The sequence below is a fragment of the Sturnira hondurensis genome, unplaced genomic scaffold (genome assembly GCF_014824575.4).
Source record: "Sturnira hondurensis isolate 20B ecotype Veracruz unplaced genomic scaffold, ASM1482457v3 Scaffold0009812, whole genome shotgun sequence".
NCBI classification, from domain to species: domain Eukaryota; kingdom Metazoa; phylum Chordata; class Mammalia; order Chiroptera; family Phyllostomidae; genus Sturnira; species Sturnira hondurensis.
In genome coordinates this window covers 386,631-404,939 of record NW_028082443.1, presented here as the reverse complement: position 1 = coordinate 404,939, position 18,309 = coordinate 386,631, and the positions used below count along the sequence as shown (strand labels likewise).

Genomic DNA, 18,309 nt, shown 5'->3' with positions numbered 1-18,309 from the left:
CAGCGGAGGCTGTCCACGGGGGAGAACGTGGAGATCAGCCACTCTCCACCGGTAAAAGATTGCCGGCCACTTTTCTGTACTGAGTTACTTCTCAAAACGTCACAGCCTCACAGCTCCTCTAAAAGTGACATCTTATAGATAAAAGCCATCCCAAAGAGCCCACCAGGTTTTGGAAAGTAGCCATTCAGCTTATTTGCCTGTGTTCTTGTGGAGTTTCATATTCACTTTCTACCTGAAGTCGTCACCGTCAGGCCTGTGTCTGTGGGTGGCGAGTCACAAGTCAGTGGGACCTGCTGTGGAAGGTGCACGGGGTCCAGCCGCCGACCAGATGACCACGTGTGGGCACCAGAGACACACCGTTGGGGAAGCTTCCTTTGTCACGCGTGTCCCCCCGCAGGACTGTGAGGAAAGCCCTGCAGCCTGCCCCATGGCTGTGTGCGTGCAGCCCTGAGAAGACTGAACCCCCACTACGTGCAAAGTGGATGCCCCTCGGAGGCACCAACAGAGAACAAAAGAACCCACACCCAAGTGGGTGCTGTGTGACCTCGTTCACATAGAGTCCAGAAGCAGGAAGACTGGTCCTTGGGGTCAGAAGTCTCGGTGGTGGTCACCGTGGGGAAAGGGCGCTGACACGAGGCTGATCTGCCGGGTCGGGCCCAGTAGTGCTTGGGAATGTTCACCTGCAAAAATGCGCCAAGCTTGACTATGTGTGCTGTGAATGGAAGACCAAGCTAAGCAGCAGCAACAGCAGGGGCCCGGCAGGGACTGTCAGAGGGACCGGTGGCCAGGCACCGAGTCTGCGGCGCAGTTTCCCGATGAGTGCGTGTTGTCTGCGCCCCGCATGTTCCCAGAAGGGCTCAGAGGTCCTCCTGATGCGTGTGCACTTTGCCCCACCTGCCCCCCCCCCCAGCCTCCATCTGCCATTCTCTGCGCTGGGGGGCATTTGTTACTGGGACTTAGCTTCCTTCCTCACAGCATTTTACCTTTCTGCCAGGTGCGCCATTTGTATGACTCTGGGGACGCAAGAGACATCCACCTGGAGCTGGAGGGTCTGGCGCAGCCCAGGGCCACCCCCAAGCTGGCTCGCCGTGGTGAGTTCCAGCCCCGGCCTCACAGGGTGGGGACTGTCCGGAGCCGTCTGTGACCGCGTGGTCAGCTCCCACACACGGGGCTGTGTATGGCGCTGGTTCTGCCCCTCAGGGCACTTCTGGAAGTTTCTGGGGGCTTTTTCAGTGTCCTGACTGGGGAGGGGCGGTGCAGCTGGCTATGTGCGGGGATGCGGCTCATGGCCCACCGGTGCATACGTTGGCTCCCGGCCAGCACATCAGCCACGCGGAGATGGGGAGACCTCGGTCTAAGAAGGTATTGGGAGGATCCAAACAGAAACCAGATGGGGGTACTTCTGAGGAGAAGGACGAGGAGGGTGTATGGGCGTACATGCCAGCTGAGGACCAGGGGAGCACGTTCGCTGAGTATGGCCACGTTGCCAGCACACGGGGACAGAGAGAAGGCCGATGCGTACTTTGTGTGTAGGGAGGGCCCATGAAACTTTAAAGAGGAGGGATGCGGAGACGCCCTACATGCAGGATGGGCTGGAGGAGGCAAGCACCCCTCCCGGAGCCACGCTGATAGCCGCAAGGCCTCCCCCAGGACTGGTGTGGAGCGGGGAACGAAGTGGGACCACGGAGCACGATGAGGAGGGTGGGCCACGGGGGCACCTCTGGGTCCCAGCCCGGCTTTGCCGTGTGTGGAAGGAGTGGTCGCGAGCAGGTGACTGGTGGCTCTGAGCCCTGGTGCCAGGTAGTTGTAGTGGGGTGACAGACACCTGCCGCTCACGCTGGTCCCCAGGCTCGTTGGTCTCCGTGCCGGACGCGGTGCTGTTCCTGCCACGGGTGACTTTCCAGACTGGTTGCGCATGCTGCAGGGGGGCTGCCAGGTGGCCACACTTCTATCGATGGCCTTTTTTGTTCTTTTAGAGTCTGTACCTCGTTCAAACAAACTGCTGAGCTGGTGCCAAAGGCAGACGGAGGGCTACGCAGGGGTCTGCGTGACAGATCTCACCCTGTCTTGGAAGAGTGGCCTGGCCCTGTGCGCCCTTCTCCATCGGTACCGCCCTGATCTCATGTGAGTTGTGGCTGAACTTCCTGTTCCATTTTACGTCCCCAAGGTCTCGGAGCACCCTGCTATCAAGTCACCAAATTTGCACTTTTTTCCGAGAATGGAATCCAAAGTAAGACACTTACTCTAGAAAGCAGCGATTAATTTTGATTTGATTCTATTTAAAACTCTGAATGTCAAGCATTACGTAGCTCAGTATGGAAATGATTCTCTGAGTTTTTAAAATCACAGCACTCAGATGGTCAAAAACTGATTTTAACACCCACCTGGGAGTGTTAACTTCACACAGAGGGAACCTCTGTGTGGTGACCGCAGGCTGACCTCTGCTCCCGCCGCCCGTCTCTCCCCTGCTACTGATCGTGAATAGGGAGACTGGCTGGGGTGTGGAGCTGGCTCGTGGCGAGTGTGTTCCCCGCGCAGGGTGGTGTTCTCTCGCATCACGGCCCACATACCTGCAGATGCCCGCCCAGCCCTGCGACCCTTGGGGCACCGTGGTCACCACCAGCGGCCGCTCTCCTGGGGGCCTCCGTGCCGAATCGGTGCGGTAGGCTGACCCAGGTCGAGTGGACGGCTTGCACACAGCAGGCTCCCCGAGGGCGTTCGCCCTGGGTGCCAGACACAGGCGTGTTTGGAGCAGAAGCAGAGTGTGTAGAGTCATTTGGGCTGCCTGTTCTTTTATCATTAGGTCCACTTAGGGCCCAGTTTTTTGTGTTTGTTTTGTTTTAGCGCTCGCTTAAGAAACCCGAAAGGCCACAGTTCCTGTCTGTGCTGGGCTGCAAGCGCGCAAGGCAGGAGCTGCAGGGCAGCCTTGCGGTGGGTGGGCAGCATGGGAGCTGGGTTTCCGGCTGGTGCAGGAAAAGGTGAGCGGCCCTTTCTTCCTGCACCGCAGCTCATGCAGAGGTACCACAGGGCTCGCCCCTCCGAGAGGGGGACAGGGCGGGTGTGGAAAAGTCTGGTACGTGCTGGTGCAGGAGAGGGAGAGCCAGGTGAATGAAGCAAAGCCCTTTCGAGGGGGCGGCAGGAAAGAGGGATGGGGTGGCAGTGACTGGAGAGAGCCCAGCGTGTGGGGCGGGAGGTGTGGGGGAGGGACCCGCTCCTGTTGGGGTGACTGGCAGCCGGCTGTCGACTGGAGGCCTGGGCTGTGTGCCTGTCCCAGAGGGCGGCACTGTGAGGAGGGAACTGGCTGGGTTCAGGCCACAGGGACCCCACTCGGGGTGAGCGTGTCAGTCAGCAGGCTCAATCCACAGGGAAAAGGGGTTTCCGAACTTGCAAACCTGCTGTGGGTTGGCGGGTGGGCAGTGCGAGGCCTGCCCCCTTCACTCGGTCGCTGGAGGAGATTCTCGGTCTTCTTCGATTGGAGAGCATGGTCTCAAAACCCAGCGGGAGACACTTACTCTAAGTACTTGGGGAAATTCAGGAAATTTAGCAATGGAAAAATCTTTGAGGAAAGTTTTGGAATTCCCCTTCAAGGAGGAGGCTGAGTGAGGTTTATCAGAGTGGATTTGGGGCATCGGGAGCTGGTCAGGGGCCCCAGGGAGACGCTGCCTTCTGAAGCAGTCAGGTCCAACCGGGGTTTCTATCTTCGTGGAGCATTAGGGTTAGTCGATGCAGAGCACACACGAGATTCGAGAAAACACATATTGAAAGGCCCCGTTCTTAAGCCTGTGATTTAGTAAGAAATTTATGTAATTGGGAAAGTGAGAAAAAACAATCTAAACTTCCAAAAATAATAAAATACTCTGACCTAAAAAAAAAAAGAAGAAGAAGAAAGAAAATGATGGTAGTTTTTCAACTTCCCCCTCCTCTTTTTTCCTTCATGGGTAGATTCATTCATTTTTCTTCTCAAGCGTGATTTGCCCTCAGATTTCAAGGGATCCCTACCTACAGGATTTTAGCTGAGCCACCAAACAATGGTGGTGACTTCCTAACACTGTTTTTGGTGAGGAGATAAGCTCCCGGTCTTGACATGTTTTCCCTACACCGTTTCTCAGAGACTTTGATTCTCTGGAAGAGCAAAATGTGGAGAAGAACAACCAGCTGGCCTTCGACCTTGCCGAGAAGGAGCTGGGCATCTGCCCCATCATGACCGGCAGGGAGATGGCCTCGGTGGGCGAGCCCGACCAGCTGTCCATGGTCATGTACCTGACCCAGTTCTACGAGATGTTCCGGGACTCGCTGTCCTCCCACGGTGAGGACCTGGGGCTCAGGTCGGTGGGGGGGCCCTCGTGTCCTCCTCGGTGCTCCCAAAAGCAGGCCGGCGCTGACTCCCAGGCCTGCTGCCATCCTCACCCAGGCCTCTCGTGCCAAGGGTGTGAATACCAACGGCCCTCTCGGCCGGAGGGTTCCCGGACCCCACCACCTTCTCCCTTTCTCCCAGAACCAGCCTTTCTGAAACAGGTGGTCTACGCTTGTGGGCTGTTCCCCTCCTGCCCGACCTTTGTCACCCCGGCAGCCCTCACTGCTCTGCCAGACAGATGTCCGCCATCACGAGGCCCCACGTCTCCACATGCGCCTCTCCTCCTGTGTCTCACTGCGCGTGGCTGGCTGCGGCGGTCCGCACCGAGGGACGACCTCCCTTCCTGGACTCTTTCTCATCCTCAGCACCTGGGGCCCTGCCCCAGACAGGCTCCCACTCTTCTTTCCGTCACTGTCCCTCCTCTGGCTTCCCCTCCATTTTCCTGCTTTCCAAACATCTCCAGCGAGAGTTCCGTCTGTCCACCTGCCGCCCCGAGAGTTTCTGTCACCATCTGTTGTCTGCGGAGTGAGCAGAGTGTGGTGCTTAAGAGGGTCTGTCGCCCACGGTCCCCAGGCTGGGTTTGCACCCCAGTCCTAACTCCTGTCCAACTTTAGGCCAGTTACTCCATTTTCTTGTGCCTCAGTTTCCCCATCTGTAAAACGGAGTTTTTCTGTAATTAGATTGTGATATGCTAAGAATGCTTCTCAAATGGAAGTACTTAATAAATGTTCATTGTATTATTAGTTTCAAGTATTTAAAAAATCAGTATTGTCACTAATAAGACGTTGGAATTTGTAGTTGGTGATGCTCCGGGGTTTTCCAGTTCATGTGGCCTCATAAATGTCTGGCTTTTTCTGACAAGAAGCAGTTTCCACAGCAGAAATCCAAGGCTCGGACATCAGTCCACCGGTTAGGGAGCCCCTCAGTGTGCAGTGGGTATGTGGGCTTGGCGCCCCAGACCCCGTGGCCCTCTGTCCCCCTCTCTGCCTTGAGGCTTTTGGCTCCAGCTCTCTGCTCAGATGACCAGTCACAGCCAACTTCTGACTCCTGTGATGCAGGTGGAGGGGAAGGAGTGGCTGTTGTTTGTGTTGATGGAGGGAGAGACTCGGTGTCTAGACCCGAGTGCGTTCTCTCTGTGCGATTTCCTATTGACCCTTCAGAACCTCTGGGGATCCCGAGAGTTCCCGGGGCAGCCTGGCCAGTCCTTCGGGGCCCCTGTAGCACTGTCCTTGACCGCTGCCCCTTGTCCACAGATGCGGCGGCCCTGAATGCTGAGGAGAAGGCGGTGCTGGTAGCCAGCACGAAGTCCCCCATCTCCTTCCTGAGCAAGCTTGGCCAGACCATCTCCCGGAAGCGGTCCCCCAAGGTGAGTGGCCGCAGCGTGGATCAGCTGCGAGCCCAGCGGCGAGGTGTGGCGTTGAGAACAATGCAGTCTGGTTCCTTCCTGCTGCAGGATAAGAAGGAGAAGGACTTGGACGGTGCTGGGAAAAGGAGGAAGACCAGTCAGTCCGAAGAGGTGTGTTGGGACGATCACATTGAATCTCCCTTTTTGTCCTTAGTTTTCAAACAGGTGTTGCTAGACCTTTCCATGCCCCCCTTTATCGGGCCGCTTGTGGGCAAGTGCTTTTCTGTGGGCTTTGCCTCTGTCCCATGTTTTAGTGACACACACAAGCCCGCAGTCCCGGGTGGTGACAGCACCAGCAGCAGTCAGGGACCCTCGCCCACGCCGTCTGAGACGAGAGCTTGGAAACACGCTCACCACGTGCTCCCAGGGAGGGGCGTGTGGGACTCCTCTCAAGGAGGCCGTTTGTTGTCCCTGGTGATCAGGAGGAAGTGCTCCGGGGCTGCAGAGGAGGGCGGCCGGCTCCGGGGAGCACTCTGACCGACCGCAGGACTGATGTTGCCCTCGGCAACCAGAACAAAGTCAAGTACATGGCAACCCAGCTGCTGGCCAAGTTTGAAGAGAACGCACCGGCCCAGTCCAGTGGCCTGAGGAGACAGGTAAGCCCTTCTCGCCCCTGGCCATCCCCACCAGAAGGGGCCTCTTCTCAGTTGGAGGAGGTGGGGGCTCATGGCTGAGCCCGGTCTCTGGTTGTCCCTGTCCGGGCATGGCCGATGAGCCCTCCGAGTTCCTGGGGCCTCGTGCTCCCCTGCGGTCTGTGGCATCGGGGGGCAGTCAGCAGAGGGGTTTTACATGTATGCTTCTGTGTTCACATTCATGTTGTAAAAGAAGTTTGTACCAAGTCCCGTCCCTGCTCAGTTTCCCTTTCCCCCGGTCTGTCCTCAGTGCACGCCGGTTCTCACAGCCAGGCCGTCGCACCTGCACGTTCTGGGCTGCTTCTCTGAGGACTTTGGTGGTACCTGTGCTGTGTGCCAAGCCTGCCGGCTCCTCCTCTGGAGCCTGCACACTGGTTCCTCATTCTCTGGACACAGCACAGTGGTGACAGATGTCCTGGTTAGGAAGCGGCTCTGCGTGCCTCGGGCGACTCTCCTGGGCACCCCTGAACCAGGTTGCGACAAGGAACCTTGTGCAGTTCCTCGTGGACACCAGCTGGTGTCCTGAGTCCCACCTGTGCAAGCCAGGCAGAGCCTCGAAGGGTGTCTGTGCAAGGCCTTGTCTCTGCTCTCCCTGGTCTGAAAGCCACTGGGAAGGGGTAGGGCTGGGGCCTGGAGGTTCACCCCCAAGGACCTGCCCCCTTTGGCCCTTTCATCATCCTCAGCCCTCAGCTCTGCATCAGCGATCGCCCTGTGTGCAGAGGGGGCTGGGCTCCAGGGATGGCTCACCTTAGGCTTTGTTCGTTTTCAGTGAAAGATGAGTGTCCAAACCAGAACTAATGGTTGAGCCTGTGGGCGGGGGTTGGGGGGGGCACAACCTCTGTCCTTCTGGGGCTGGGGTTTTGTGTCTGTGAAGTGGACCGCTGTGAGAATCGATTCTGTGTCTCCACCCCCACCCCTAGTACAGGGGTGTGTGTTTCCTCCACAAGTCCTTTCTGGGTCTCCTACGTTAATACCTTTCATTTTGCTTTGTCTGCATGTCCTGTCCCCCCCCACCTGGCCTGTGTGTCACAGCCGACACAAGAGCATGGGGCCGGCCCGCTGTCCTGCAGCCGACCTGAGCAGGGCCGCCCTGCTCCCACCCCACAGTGGAAACAGGTAAAGGACCTGTCTGGGACCAGAGTGGGCGCTGCCCGAGGGCTGCCCGCCCCGTTCCTCCTGCGCCGGTCCATGCAGGGCCTCCCCTGAGCCCAGCCAAGCCCAGGACACATCCACACTCATCTCAGTGACAACTCTTGGTGGGGTGACTGTGGCACAGACTGCATCGCACAGCTCCTTCCACTCCTTGGAGCTGAGAAACCTGTTGGCAGGGGGCTGTGACTTGGACGTTGGAACCAGCTAAAGCTGTGTGGTCAGCTGTGTGGGTGCCCTGGCCTTCGGGGTGTTGCCATTGTAACTCCGCCCCCAGCTGACTGGGGGCTGACATGTCCCTGTGACCCCTGGAGGGAGGAGCTGGGTGGGGGGCGGGGGCAGCCTTTCATGGCAGATAGGAAAACATCCAAGAAATCGTCTTGAACTGTGAGTCTGATTTGCTTCAGACCCTGGACAAAGAGGATTATGGGCCTCCTCTTGGGTTTTGTCTACATTTAAAGTGCTCTTTTTAGAAATTTTCTCCAGCGGGGTTGTGGCATCTCATGGCAGCTGCCTCCCGTGGGCAGCAGGACAGAGGAGGGATGGAGCCCCCCCGTGCCCCCTCTGCGTCAGCCTAAACGCTCTTTCTCGGACTTGGTTCCATTTAGGGCTGAGGTGCCCAGACGTTGCAGGCTGGGCCCGCTGCAGCTAGGCAGCACTGAGCAGTGGCTGGCGGGGTTTACGGGAAATGTGTTCAAGGCAAAGTGAATATGACTTGTATTTCTCACCTGTATTTTCACGTGAGGCCACGTCGGAGGCTGAAGTAGAAGTTTGGGGAAAATGTCCAGACTCGGGGAGCCAAGCGGCCCCCTTCCTCTGCTGGGGGGGTGCATTGGAAACCCCTTGAAGTCTCAGTGGGAGGCAGGGTTGGAAGGTGGGCTCTGGTGGAGGGACTGCTGAGGGCAGTGTGGCCTCGCAGCTGGGCCTGAGCTCTAGACCCTCATGGGACTCAGGGGCAGCGAGCAAGGGGGGCAGCTATCACCCGCATGCATAGGTGAGCTGGTGGCCCTGGGGCATGTGCCTGGGCCCCCGGGGGTGAGTGTGCGGGGACGTCTCGGGTAGGAAGTGCACCCCAAGGGGCTTGGCTGTTGCTTGGGGCAGCTTCCTGGAAGGGCATGAGGGGCTCGTATTGGGGGGCCCGTGTGTCTCCTGTCGATGATGCTTCTGATACCTTGTGCCTCATGCCTGTGCTGCGTGCAGGCGGTCCCAGTCCTTGACAGAGCACCGCTGAGCTGGGCAGGCAGCAGGGCCGAGCCACAGCCTCTCTTGTGGGCTCTGGGGGTTGGGCCCGAGCCCAGCAGTCAGGCTGAGCCACTGTGGGTGGGTGAGAGACCTGGTGCGGGGAGCGCCCCGCCAGGTCCCTGCCCTCTGGAGGGGCAGCTGTGCCTGTGCTTGGCTATGAGGGAAGATGTAGGGTGTTCCCTGGTAGTTTTTGCCCAACACCAAGCAGGGAAGGTTCGGGCCTTGCAAGTTGCTGGTAGATTTCTCTCCTAGAAGATAGGCCTCTGGGGAACGATGCGAACCTGGGGACAGAGGGTGGGGGTGGTGCTAGGCCCTCTGCACTGACCCACCTGGCCGCCACCCCCTGCAGGAGTGGGGCTGCCTGGAGCATGTGGTCCTGACTCACTTGGGCACAGAACCGGGTGGCGGAGTGTGGCATTGCCAGCCCAGGGGCCCAGGGTCGGTTCTAACCTGGAGGGTTCCCGAGGGTGCTGCTTGCCAGGGACTTCCCTGCTCAGCCCTCCTGCATCTCAGCAGCATGTCCTAGAGGCACACAGCGCCTTGTCTGGCCTCAGTGGGGAGGGACGTCGTCTTGGGAGGAGGGAGCAGATGGAGGGGGGCGCTGCTGCCCAGCCCCACATGCACACAGTCCTCCTCTCAGGCCCCACTGGTGCCGCTCCACTCGGTGGTGGTTTCCTGAGTCCCATGGGGCTCTCATCCCGGACGGACTCTCCAGGAAGGGGTGCAGGGAGAGGATTGGGGTGGGGAGGTGTCCGTGGGCACGGGGGTGGTTTCAGGGGTGAAAGGTACTCAGTTTTTACATCCTAGTTCCTGTACTTCCTTGTCTCCTTGGTTACTTTCCAGAGCCTTCTGAAGGTGAGTTAGGGGCCTGAGGAGAAGAAGTAATGGCAGGAGGTCCCACAGTCGGCCCTGAGCGCAGGCTGCTCTGCTGCTGGGGGTGCAGGGGACCCCCATGGGGGTGGCCCAGGTGCCCTTCCTCTCTGCTTATGACCAAGCTCAGTTCTTCCATCCCACCACCTCCCGGATGGAGCCCACTGAGAAGGACATGCCCTTGGCCACTGGTGTTTAGAAGGGGCTGTACCTCGAGATGGACCTGGACACCCGTCACGGGCTGTTCCTCATGGCCGTCCTAGCCACGCGGTGCTGTGTCGGGGGATGGGGGCTCAGGGCAGGGGCCCCTTGGTCCTTCTGGACCCAGCCTGAACCGTGGCCACAGTTTCACAGTCTTTTTCTCTGTTTGTGTCTGTTGTGCAAAAGCGGCAGGGAAAGGAACGTTCGCGGACCTGTCCCAAAAAAGTGATCACACTCTCTCCACCCCCCACTCCACCCCCCTGCCGGGCTTGTGGAGGCCAGCAGGTGACCTTGTGTGCATGCTCCGTTGTCTGTCTGTGCCGTCCTGCCTGTCTGTGGGTGGCTGGGGCAGAGCCCACACCAGGACCCGTCTCTTCAGAGAGAACTGTCACAGAGCAGAAAGACCGGGTAACCGGAGCAGCCTTTACGGCTACACGCAGCCACGCTCCTGCCAGACCTCAGCGGAGAGCACGGCTCACATTCACGCCCACGCAGCTGCGCTCCGTTCTGTGTCCTGGGCGTCCAGTGCCGCGTGCACAGGCTGAGATTCAAACTGCGTCTGTCGCCGAGATGAGGCCCCAGGCCCTCGGCAGAGACACATGCTCCTGTAACACGATCTCCGGCTGCCGTTTTTGCCTGGTTGCCCATGGGACGGAGCTGAGATGAGCTTTGGGAGCTTTCAGTGGGGTGCACGGCAGACCTGCTTCCTTCCGATTCTGACCGCCCAGCCCCTGCTTAGCCCTCTTCTGCCCAGACACCAGCCCTCCCCCGAGCCCAGGCAGACCCTGGGAAACTGCTCTGGAGTGGGGCGCAGCAGGTGTGCACGGTGGCGAGCACTCTTCTACGAAGCTGACCTTCGTGGTGTTTTCCCATGAAGTAAAATGCCAGCTGCAGAGGCAGGACCTGGGCAGGCAACTCCTCCGTCCAGGGCCTGGGCTATAAAGGCCCGGCCAGTGCCTGGCCACTGTCGCCCGTCTCTGCGTAAGAGCGCACAGGAACGGGGCGTAGTCCAGGGGCTCTCCCTGTGTGGTCTTGGCAGCTCTTCCAGGAGCCTGGTGAGGCCCTAGCTGCTGTCCCCGCTTCGCAGAGGAGGAGCCTAAAGCGTAGGGCAGGGGTGACCCAGGGGCCCAGCTCTGGCCTTGTGCTGCCTGGACCAGAGCAGCTGCAATGGAAGCTTTGAGGCCCTAAGGGGGCCTCAGGAACCCCATCCCCGTGGCTCTCACCTGTGTGTCTTCTCAGGGCAGCACAAGCAGCCGACCCTGTCAGCCAGGTTCCCACCCAGCCACGCAGGTGTCCTGTCCACTGGCACCACTTCCGGGCTTTGCCCCCCTTGCTCCCCCCCTTGTCCCCCTTTCACAAATGCTGCTTTTCCCCATGCTCCTGTGCAGGAACCACTGCACCCCCTGTCCCCGCGGGACAGTGTGTGTCGCTCCCCCTTTCAGCTCTCTTGGAGAGCCCCCCTCCCAACCTCCCTCTCTCCTCCAACCTTCTGCCTGATGCCACTGGCCTTGTGCACCAAGAAGTCCCTGCTCACCCTGTCGCTGACTCACGGGGGCCGGGCAAGAACACGGCTGTGCACAGTGTGGTCACCAGCTCTGGTGTCAGTGGGATTTGGTTTCTTTGGGGTGGGGCTCAGTTGGGGGCAGGGGTCTGTGTTAACATGACTCTGACTTTACAGCTTTGTCACTTAAGTCCAAATAGAGCTTTTAGCTGGAGCTTAAGTGTCTCCCTTGTTGCCAACAGACGCACAGGGACCGTGATGCCGACCACCGCGGCAAGCAGCGTCCCCACCATGAGCGGGTAAACGCACAGACAGCCTGTGGCTCGGGTTGCTGAGGCAGCACAGACGGGCACATGGTGGGAAAGGGATGGCCCCCCTACCCTTGCTTTTTGCACGCTCTTGTCACCCAGCCGAGAGCCAGGGCCCTTCTGCTGACAGTGGTGACTGGTGCACAGCAGGGTGCCCATCATGGCACTCTGATCAGGCGGGTCGGGTGGCTGGGGGCCCGTGGCGCCCCGTGACTGCCCTCCCACCCTGTTCCCACCCCAGCACGTGTGTGTGGCTTCTAGGGCACAGGACGGGAGCAACCAGCAGGTGGCCTTTGTTCAGCTCCGAGGACTGTGGTGGGGCTTGAGGTGGAAGTGACAGTGACTCCCTGAGTGTGAGGAGGATGAAGGGAAGGAGGCTCCCAGCCCCCCGGGGAGAATGGCGGTGACATCAGGCCTTGGGTGACTTGAAGCAGAGGTGCCCGTTTTAAAAAGCCTGCTTATGTCATGCCCCCTGCCCCGCGGTGGTTGCTGTCACTCGTAAAGGTGGCCTGGCAGGTGGGACAGGGGGTGGGACGGGGGCTGTGCCAGTGCTGACTTGAGCAGCCGCCTTCCCCGCCCCTCACCCTCGGCTCTCTAAGAAGCCCGGCCCAGGCTCCACAGTCGCTCAGTGGCTTCTCGGGCCCATTGGAAAACTGGTGACAGGCCGGGTCCCTGTGCCTGTGATAAGCCAGGCGCGCACCCAGAACATGGCTTCCACACACACGTGTGCCGGCCTCTGCATTTTCAGAGTGGGGCCTTGCCCTGTGTGCTGTGGAACACGTAGTTAATGAGGATTTGATGGTTCTTACTGAGACGAAGAGCGAGGGAAGCGTGTGGAATCCAAGGAGATGCTAGTGGGGAGGGATGCTTGGGGCCCGGGGCCGCCGTGTGCAGGAGGGAGGGCAGCAGCAGGAAGCCTCCTTCCATTTTCCCTCAGGGCTGGTTTCCAGACGCTGCAGTGCAGGGGCTTCTCAGGGCCACTGTGCTGTGTCCTCGAGGCACTTCCTGGGACAGTGCTGCACACACGCTGCTGCCCACTGCCCCCCACACCTCAGCAGCATTCACTCTGCAGCCCCCGGAAGCTCAGTCTGCTCCCCCTCCTGCTGGGTCGCACTGCTCTGTGGCCACGCCCCCCCAGCACCCCCTCAGCTGGTCATGGGGAGCACAGGCTGGTGACGCTCACACTGTTGTCCCTCTGTGCTGTGACGCCAGTGCAGGCTGCTGGGAAACTGAGCATTTCTCGTTTGCCAACACCTGCACCACCTTCCCTGTGTCTGGGGGCTGCACGGGTCTGTCCCTGCAGAGACCCTGCCCGTGCTGCCCATGGGCCGCCTGTAGTCTGTCTGCAGGGGGCCAGGAGCCTCACGTCCCTTCTCATGCTGACCGCTGGGGTCTGGCAGGCGCCTTGTGGGCAGAGCACTGGCGGTGTGAGGAGGAAGAGCCGCACTGCTGGCCTTCGTGTGGCAAGAGCAAGCTTTCCCCTAGACTTGCGAGTCCTGCCCAGGAGAACCCAGCTCGGGGGGTTGGGGGCGGTGAGAGGTGCTGCAGAGCCTGGGTCCGGGGGGCGGGGTAGGGGCCGCCACGCCTGCTGCTGCTGCTGCTGCTGCTGCTGCGAGTGTTCCTTCACCACGTGGCTTCCCAGGCCACAGTCTGTGGTGGAAGAGGCCCTGAAGTGCTGGGCCGTGCAGGCCCAGGCCCGTGTGTGACATGATGTTTCCTCTGATTCTTTTCTCCGTCTTGTGTTTTATAGCCAGAGTGTGAACCTTCTCGTCGATTTTTTGTCGACCAGTGGGAGCTTTCTCTTAGTCTCCGTTCCTCCGGCCGCCCTGCCTCCCCCTCCTCCGACTCCCTGCGACAGGTAGCAGGCCTGGAGCCGGGCGGGGCTCTGTGTGCCTGCAGCCTCTGCGCACGTCTCCGCACGCGTCTACCTGGCCCGGGCAGGCGGCGGAGCGCTCAACTTTGGCTCGTCTCCTGTAGGGACCCATGTGTGTGCGTGTGCGCGTGTGCACATCAGCCTGTTTTACACGTGCCGTTTGTGAGCATGTGCCCGTGCTGGAGAGACTGCCAGCTTCTGCCACCTCAGGTTCTGTGGACGTAAACCTACTGTTAGTACATTCCAGCTGTGTCAGGAGCGGTAAACACGTCTTAGCCGTTAGGTTTTTAATTCCAGATGTCTCTATGTTGACATGTGTTAGAAAGCAGGAACCCCAGCTTAGTGGATCTCTGAAGAGGCCAGAACGTGCCAAGTGCTGGGCGTCTGCTGAGCCGCAGTCACTGAGGGCTCCGGGCCTGAGCCAGCCTCACGGCCATTGACAGAGGACGGAGGGTCACTGCCTTCCCTCTTGCTTCCTGTCCTCAAGCTCGCGCTGGCCGCAGACAGGGCGTGTGGAAGCAGGTGCACAGGTGGCGGCAGCAGGACAAGTCCGGCCGTGGCTGCGCTGTGACTGTTTCTCAGAGCAGGAAGGAGGAGACCACCTGCTCTCGACGCCCGGGACAAACAGAGCCTCTCTTGGGGGGATGCTTCTCTACATGTTCATGTCGCCTGAGACCTGGGCATGACAAGGCGCTGTCCTGACAGTGCAGTGTTGGGCGGGGAGTGGGGGGGCATGTGCAGCAGCGTGGCCCCAAAGCCCGCTCTGCATCCCAGCCTCGCCCCTGACACCCAAGCCAGGCCTCAGTCGCCTGCACAGATCAGAGGAGCGTGGTTCCCGCTCCTCGTCAGCTCCCGGCCTCAGGTCTCCCAAGGACCCTGACCTAAGGAAGCTTCAGTGTGAAAGCAGCTTGTTTTTCTCAGCCACTAAAATGCACCTGAGTCCTCAGCCTCAGCTCCAGCCAAGCCTTAGAGCATCGCTGGCCCACTTTGACATGGTCAGCGTCCCCTCCAAGGCTTCCGTTTGTCCTGCCGGCCAGGGCATGCCTCGCTCAGCAGTTCTCTCGCACGTGGCTTTCGTGTCTGTCCACTCCAACCCTCTCTAACTGCAGTGCTGGCTTCCCTGAGGCAGCTGCCCCTGCAAGCCCTGCGTCGCACATTCGGGAGCAGAGTGTCCCGCAGACAGAAGTCCTGACCGTCTGCACACAGAAGTGACCCTGGGCGTGGGGCCTCCCAGTGACGGCCAGCAAGACTCTGGCCTCGTTCCCCAGGCCACAGTCACAGTGGGGCTCCCTAGCAGGAAGGGTTGCAGTTAGAATTGGTTGGTTTCTCCTGTTGCGTCTTCAGCCTTGCTAGAAAGAGGACTGGTTTGGTTAGATTTTTTTCTTTTTCAACCTATAAAAACCAATTCCTCTGGAATAGAAACCTTTCCTGACTCCCCAAGACTTAACAGAGTAGCGTGTCTGCTGGGAGTGTGGGCCCTGCAGCTGCAGCTGAACTGTCCACCCCAGCCAGCCAGCAGCTTGCCCCTGGGGCCCGGGCAGAACACAGACACCCAGGGTGCAGATGGGCAGGCAGGGCCTTCTGGATAAAGCCGGGGGATGTCCGATGCACCTGATGGTGGTTACAGGTGGAGGGTCAGCCACGAGGAGAGAGGTTATCTGTCACTCACATGGAGAGTCTGCCTTCCCAAGAATGAGCTTTCTCACTGAGGAAATGACCCCAGAACCCTGCTGTCAGCTGGCGCCATTGACCGGACAGCATGACCCCCGAGTTCTCTGTGGGGTTTGTGTCACCAGGGACAGAGGCCCATCTTACTCTGCTCTGTGTTTGTGCCCGTCGTCTGCCTGCCCGCACCCCCCCCCCCGCCCCATGCACAGCACTGTTGGCCCCAGACAGACACGACCGATGGGCCCCCATCCTGGGCACAGTCACCCACCCGGCCGTCGCTCCTCGTGGACACCAACACCTGTTGCTTCTCTGCTTGTAGACACCGTGTGGGCATGGTCTGCTGCTGCACCGTGTGTGCACTGTGCACCTTTAAAGAGTTCTTCATCTTAACTCATTTTTCCTTCTCATTCCCTTCATTCTGGTCTCTGTAACCTCCAACCAATAGAAGTATATAAAGATGTACACAGGTGGAGTGAGCTCATTGGCTGAGCAGATAGCCAGTCAGCTTCAAAGGAAAGAACAGCCCAAAACACTTCTAGACAAGAAGGAACTGGTAAGCTCTGTACTGAGGAACCGTCTCTCGATGTAACACGGCTGTGGCAAGTATGCCTGCCTCGATCTGAGAACTGCAGTGACTGTTGGTGGAGTATTGGTGGGCCTGTGTGTGCCAAGGGTCCTTATTTTCGAGCCTGTCTGAGTTCTGTGACCGAATCTCCAGGGCTGTAATCATTGCTCAGCTAGAGTATTGGTGGAGAAGCTCACTCGCTTTCTCTGAGAGTAACTGCTCTAGAGGCCAGGAACCCGCGTCCATGCAGAAACATGCGAACTCGTCCTGTGCATTTTTATGTGACCTTCCCAAACAGTTCTGTCAGAACAGTTTGGTTTGCTTTTACTGCAACTCTGCAAAATGGACTCAGGTTTCCTCTCGGCTGCTGCTTCACGTGGATGCGGCAGCGCCTGGTGCTGAGTGTGGTGGGGGACACGGGGCAGTCACCGAGGCAGGCCAGGAACAAAGGCAGCGTCTCGGGCGGCCTCGCAGCAGGGCCCCCGTGAGGCCTGGGCCCCTGAAAGTGGGCCAAGACGGCGCCCTGACGTGCCTGCCCCACCCTGCACAGGGCTCCACGAAGAAGGAGTTCCCGCAGAACCTGGGAGGCAGCGACACCTGCTACTTCTGCCGGAAGCGGGTGTACGTGATGGAGCGGCTGAGCGCCGAGGGCAAGTTCTTCCACCGGAGCTGCTTCAAGTGCGAGCACTGTGCCTCCACTCTGCGCCTGTCGGCCTATGCCTACGACATCGAGGACGGTGAGTCTCCCTCTTCTCCCTGTCTCTCCTGGCCCTGCCCGTCCGTTTGTCCAGCCTTTGTTTCTCTCCACGATGGGATAAACAGTCCCCCAGAGCCCTGGGGCTACAACCCTGTGTTGCACAGGCACTGGTGGTGCAAATGGCCTGGACGTAGTCACCTCCCGTCCTCACAGACACTGGGTACAGGGGGCATGATGTGGGTTGGTCTGGTCTTGACCTTTGAGAAGGGGGATCCCACTTGTTGTCTAAGCTCAGTGGCAGCACCTTGACACCAGGCCCCCTGCCTGGGCTCTCAGGCAGGGGCCTCCTGAGGACGCCAGGACTGGGCCGGGACCTCTGCTCATAGCCACAGCATCTCGGGTGAATCGAGTCCCTGACAGGGCACCCAAGCCCAGCAGAGGGACATGTGCAGTTAGGAGGCGGTCACTCGGGCACCCAGACTGCCCGAGGCCTATCAGTCATTAGAGGCCGTTACGGAGCCAGAGTGGCGGACCGAGAGGAGGCGATTCACTGTCCTGACCCTGGGCCTCCTGCCCCATCAGTGAGCAGCCCCTCCCAGTGAGGGCAGGACCCAGGTGGCATCAAGATGAGGAGGGTGCTGTCCAGGCTGGACTTGTGTTCCCTTGTCCCGGACACCTGCCCTTCGGGGAGCAGCTTAGAGTTCCGAGGACTGGGCCGTCAGGAACAGCCCCGGCCTGTCTCCCTGACTGTCCTTGATGCCTGCGTTACTTCAGCCTCTTCCCATGCGATTGGCCTGGTAAGAGGGGCCCTTAAGGACTGGCCAGTGGGTTCCCAGGTGTGTTTGCCCACGGACAGCGAGCTCGTCACTGCCGCGTCCTCTCAGGGCCACACGCAGAGTGAGGTGGCCCTCTGGCTGTGATGATGAGACGTGTGCCTGTGGAGCTGCGGCCGTGTCGGGACGTCTGACGGGGCAGAGCTGTGGTGCGCAGGCTCTGACTTGAGGGACACTTGGGAGCTGTCATTGGGAATGACTGGTCCAACCTCGGGCTCGACGCAGAACGACGCGGAGGGAAGAGCTGGCACACTTGGCGGGGGTGGGAGCAGGTGAGGACTGGCCAGCTGGGTGGGTGCCCTGCTCTTGACCTGGGGCAGGGAGACAGTGGGCTGATCTAGCCCCCCTGGGCCAACCGGGTGGACTTTGTATTGGCTCCGTCAGCCCCTCCACACGGGCCCAGTGAGCTGGAGAAGAGCGTGGAATTTTAGGAGCCTGTTCTCCAACCAAATCCCTGTGTGATTCAGAACTCGAACTGCAGGGCCTCTGATAAGGAAAGAAAAGGCTGGGGAAGGTGAGGCTCAGGATGAAGGAAACCACCTGGCACTGTGCCGGGCCCTCCAGCACGTCCAGGGTCATGCCCCCCCTTAATACCACCCTGGGGGGCTGGTTCTGTAACTGTAATTTAACAAGTTGGGAAGCTGAACTCAGGTTAAAAGTTGCTTGTCCGTGTTTGCACTCTCTGAGGTCCCTTTCAGTTCAGATGCTCTGGGAGTAGTAACTGGGCCCATGTCAGCTCCAGGCGGTAAATTGAGAAGCACACATTCCCAAAAAACCTGCATGTCTTCCCCTTGTCCCTGTGTGCTCTTCCTCTCGGCCCTTGTAAAAGGACACAGGCCGCGCTGAAAGTGAGCTGCTCTTTTTCCTGCCAAGTCCTAGCTTAGTTTTGACTCTGCCCAGTTGGAAGACAAGCTCCACACCAGACAGATTCGAGTCCCCCCTGTTGCTCGGAGAGGGAGCCAGTGCAGGGCCCGCCCACCTCTGCCAGGCCCATCCCGACCGCTGCAGCTC

The 18,309-nt window shown here is 59.6% G+C and overlaps 1 protein-coding gene across 1 annotated transcript in view; it reads left to right on the top strand.

Moving 5' to 3' along the window:
- The window catches only part of MICAL3 (microtubule associated monooxygenase, calponin and LIM domain containing 3), a 131,753-nt gene that overhangs the window by 59,487 nt on the left and 53,957 nt on the right, over positions 1-18,309 (top strand). The window contains exons 11-22 of the mRNA XM_037058076.1: positions 995-1,091; positions 1,977-2,124; positions 4,110-4,306; positions 5,608-5,720; positions 5,808-5,870; positions 6,182-6,355; positions 7,424-7,507; positions 10,040-10,138; positions 11,597-11,653; positions 13,413-13,520; positions 15,649-15,756; positions 16,319-16,505. Coding sequence (XP_036913971.1) covers positions 995-1,091; positions 1,977-2,124; positions 4,110-4,306; positions 5,608-5,720; positions 5,808-5,870; positions 6,182-6,355; positions 7,424-7,507; positions 10,040-10,138; positions 11,597-11,653; positions 13,413-13,520; positions 15,649-15,756; positions 16,319-16,505 — 1,435 coding nt within the window. The remainder of the gene's footprint in view (positions 1-994; positions 1,092-1,976; positions 2,125-4,109; positions 4,307-5,607; positions 5,721-5,807; positions 5,871-6,181; positions 6,356-7,423; positions 7,508-10,039; positions 10,139-11,596; positions 11,654-13,412; positions 13,521-15,648; positions 15,757-16,318; positions 16,506-18,309) is intronic.